This window comes from Bison bison, unplaced genomic scaffold, assembly GCF_000754665.1.
Source record: "Bison bison bison isolate TAMUID 2011002044 unplaced genomic scaffold, Bison_UMD1.0 scf7180017864068, whole genome shotgun sequence".
Taxonomy (NCBI): Eukaryota; Metazoa; Chordata; class Mammalia; order Artiodactyla; family Bovidae; genus Bison; species Bison bison.
Window position 1 is genome coordinate 11,040,584 of NW_011494640.1, and position 4,014 is coordinate 11,044,597.

The 4,014-nt window shown below is 43.6% G+C and overlaps 1 protein-coding gene across 1 annotated transcript in view; it reads left to right on the forward strand.

Moving 5' to 3' along the window:
• The first annotated feature begins 728 nt into the window (after positions 1-728).
• Positions 729-4,014, forward strand: part of FAM124B (family with sequence similarity 124B) — a 13,929-nt gene continuing 10,643 nt past the window's right edge. The window contains exon 1 of the mRNA XM_010837058.1: positions 729-1,883. Coding sequence (XP_010835360.1) covers positions 1,152-1,883 — 732 coding nt within the window. The 5' untranslated portion in view covers positions 729-1,151. The remainder of the gene's footprint in view (positions 1,884-4,014) is intronic.

Genomic DNA, 4,014 nt, shown 5'->3' on the forward strand with positions numbered 1-4,014 from the left:
AGGGAAGTTTATATATTTAGAGCTTGGATGTTCTTATTGAGGATTATTCAGTTTGAGATTCAACAGCAATGAGAACTTGCTTGGGCAGCCTTTCCTTATATTCAGGGAGAAAGTCCAGTCTGGGACATCTGGGTCCCAGAGAGGTACCTTCTCCCTGGCTCACAGGGGGGCCACTCACTCAGTTCCTGGATTCAAATGTTCCCTCAGCCACTTTTAGCTCTGACACCTTGAGCAAGTTACGTGACTTTTCTGTGCCTTAGTTTCCTTTTCAGTAATTTGGGGACAATGGTCTCTTCGTAGGTTTGCTGGAGGATTAAACCAATTTACGTAAAGTTCTAAAACAGTTTATGACCGGTATGTAGTAAATCCTCAACAGAGTGAACAAGGATTATTATTGACCTTAGAAAGCTCTCATTCTTTCTAAAGAATGGGCTTGAGTAAATATCTTTTGGATATACTTAGCAGCAGAGAGAATCATTTTCAGTGAACAGTTAAAATTATTTGGATATAATAACTTCTCTTCAAAGCCCAGGCATCCATTGTTCAAGAAGAAAATAAAAAGACAAAGGGGGAAAATTCCTGGCCAAGGGACAAGTTGGGAGGATTGTTCTAAAGCAATCATTGTGTTCAGGTGGCCTGGCAGCTACTGTAAACAGGGAGGGAGGGAAGGAGGAAACCAGAACCCATTGTGGGTCCAGAAAATGGATGTCTTTTCAACTAAACAGATTGCTATCAGCCTCTCACAGCCGACTCTTATTCCTTTTTGCCTGGTCATTTCCTTTACTGAGTGTCTGTAAGAACCACCCACTCGAGTGTTTCTCAGGATTATAGGTTTTTAGGTCAAACAGAAACCCAGGGAGCGCCTGACACAGCCCTGTACCCGCAGTTACATTATACACCGGCTGGATGACATGGACCCCGCTGCTGGTGTGTGTTGCATGGAGGCTGTTGTCCCCGAATTTGTGGAGATTCGTTTACAGTGTGGCCAGCAGCAACCAGGCATACAGGGTAAGAGCATGGCTCTGAAGTCCTGAAGCTTTCCTGTTGGGCTGAAGGCTGAGTGTAGGAAGCTCCCGCCCCTCCAATTCATTTCAGAAGCTGGACCTGCGGGCCCCGTTCGCCAGCATCCTTTGTCATCCTCAGCACCCACGATGGATGAGACGCCGGAGCCCCCGGCCATGACTGTCCACCTGCTGGCCAACGCAGGGCAGGGCTTGCTTTTGCAGCAAACCCTGGATCGGCTCCTAGACTGCATTTGCCCAGATATCCGTCTCTTTCTTGTGTCCGAGCGGGCCAATCCAGTGAAATACTATGACAAGTGCCACTCCAAGCGGTCACGCTTCCCGGGGATGTCTGTTCTGCTTTTCTTGAAGGAGAACCTAGGTGAGGAGAGGCTATTCCACGTGCTGGACTCCTTACAGCACTGGCCATGGCAGTGCTACCCCACTCAGAACGCCCAGGGAAGACCCTGCCCCTACATTCTTGCCAATCAGGAATTCTACAGCCTGGACAGCCAGATGCCCATCTGGGGTGTGAGGCAGGTGCACTGTGGCACCGAGATCCTGAGAGTGACACTCTACTGCAGTTTTGATAACTACGAAGACGCCATCCGGCTCTACGCAATGATCCTGCAGAGAGAAGCCACCTTGCAAAAGAGCAACTTCTGTTTCTTCGTGCTCTACTCCACTGAGACCTTTGCCCTGCAGCTCTCCCTGAAGCAGCTGCCCCTCGGAACATCGGTGGACCCCAAAGAGGCTTCAGTGTTGCAGTTCAAGGTCCAGGAGATTGGCCAGTTAGTGCCTCTTCTACCCCATCCCTGTGTCCCCATCAGCCGCACCCGGTGGCAAACACAGGACTATGACGGCAACAAGATTCTGCTTCAGGTATGTCTGTTTGGTCTCTGTGATCTCTAGATGCCCATGTAGCCGTGTGATTTGACAGCCAAGAGATGAAGTAATGTCATGGTTCTCAACCTTGTTTGAATACCAGGATCTCTGGGGAGCTTTCAAACCTCCTCATGTCATGACTTCACCCCAGATCAGTTAGACTGGAATCTTTGGGGGCACCCAGGCTTGGGTAGTTTTTGAAAGCTCCTTGGATAATGCTAATATGTAACTTATAGCACAGTTGAGAGTCACTGATTTAATCAAATCCCCTCATCTGACAGAAGAGGAAGTTCAGATGCTGTGACCTGGTAGCTTACAGCATGTAGTTTGCAGTAGACTCAGACAATGTCCCATTTTTCAGATTTTTCTTTAACCATGTTCCTCAACTAGACACCAATATTTTGCCCATCTTCCGGTTCAGAAATTTCATTAGTTCTTTCCATGTGAACCTAAGAAAGCTGAAGTTATAATTAAAGTTGGGAATGTTAATTATGTTGGGCTTCCCTAGTGGCTCAGTTATAAAGAATCTGCCAAACTCCTGCCAATGTAGGAGACGTGGGTTCGAGCCCTGGGTTGGGACGATCTCATGGAGAAGGAAATGGCAACCCACTCCAGTATTCTTGCCTGGAGAATCCCATGGACAGAGAAGCATGGTGGGCTACAGTCCATGGGATCACAGAGAGTCAGACATGACTTAGTGACTAAAACAAAACAACAACAAATGTTAAATATGCCGTCCTATGGACTTAACTTTAAAGTATCTTGCATCACTGTCAAAATTTACCCCAAATCAAGTTAGATGGTTAGAACCCTTCAAAACTGAGAAAAGCTTGAATTAAAAGATCTTGTGGTAAGCATCCTACTGAAAGCAAGCATAATTACAGTTACCACGTGTCATTTCTTATACTACATTATGTGGCAGTTGAACCTTGCCACTTAGAAGCACCATGATTTTTGAACCTTGGTTCCTTCGTTAACACAATGAGGGTAGTATAACATCTTCCTAGAGGACAGGTTGTTATTTACACTAAGTGACCTGACATTTATAAAGAGCTTAAGATAGTGCCCAGAAAGCAATTTTAGTTCTTATTGTTTATATTATGCCCTAGACTAAGTATTTCACTTTGATTATTTTATTTAGTCCTTCTTACAACCTAGGAAGTTTTACAAAAGGCAAAACCAAGGAGTAGAGGTACCAGCTACTTGCTCAAGACACAAGATTAAGTGTTTACCTGGCTCAGAAACCAGGCAGTTAACCACTGCAGTCCAGTACTCTGTGTAAGTGTGTGTAGGCAGGGAGGTGTACGTGATATTCACAGCAAAGTTTCTGTCCTTGAGAAATGGTCAGGAAGTGCTTTAAGACCTACTGGATAAGGTAAAAACAGGCTAGAAGATGAATTATCCTTCCCTTTGATTAATTTTGTTCTCATCAGCTTTGAGTTATTAATAAAATATGAGTCATACTGATTCTATATGAAACGATCTCTAAATCCTTTACCTTCTCATTCACATAAGGCAGATAGACACTGTTTCTGTTAGTTGCCTATTATATAATTCACTAATTTGCAAGGCATCTAAAAATTTTCCTTCAGTCTTAATCTCCAGAATTCAAATCTCGCTGTCGAGCAAAAATATAATAAGTGCGTGCAGCAGGAGAGACATTTCTGTTCTAAAGGCTACCTGACATTTTTACTTCTGAATCATGGCTTATACAGCTTAGCTCCATTGGAAAGTTAGGTTGAATTTGGGGAGTGCAGAATAGTTTTTTAGATAAATGTCAATGAGGTTAGGCTTTTGCAAACGAAATGGGGAATTATCTTCTGGGAACTTCTATTTCTGGTGTCATATAAAAGTCCCTGAAGAATTCATGTACAAAGGATCGGATATAATACACTATATAAGATAACACATTATAGCTACTTCACTCCTATAATGGGGTGAATTTTTCAGGATATGAAACCCATTGCAAACTTCCTTGTGGGGAGAGAGAATGAGGGGTAAATGCATTGGCTTTGTGTGTGCGTGTGTGTGTGTGTGTGCGTGCGTGTGTGTGCAAGCCTTAATTTTATTTCTTTTTTAAAATTAAAATTTTTATCTTTTTAAATAAATTTATTTATCTTTTAATTAA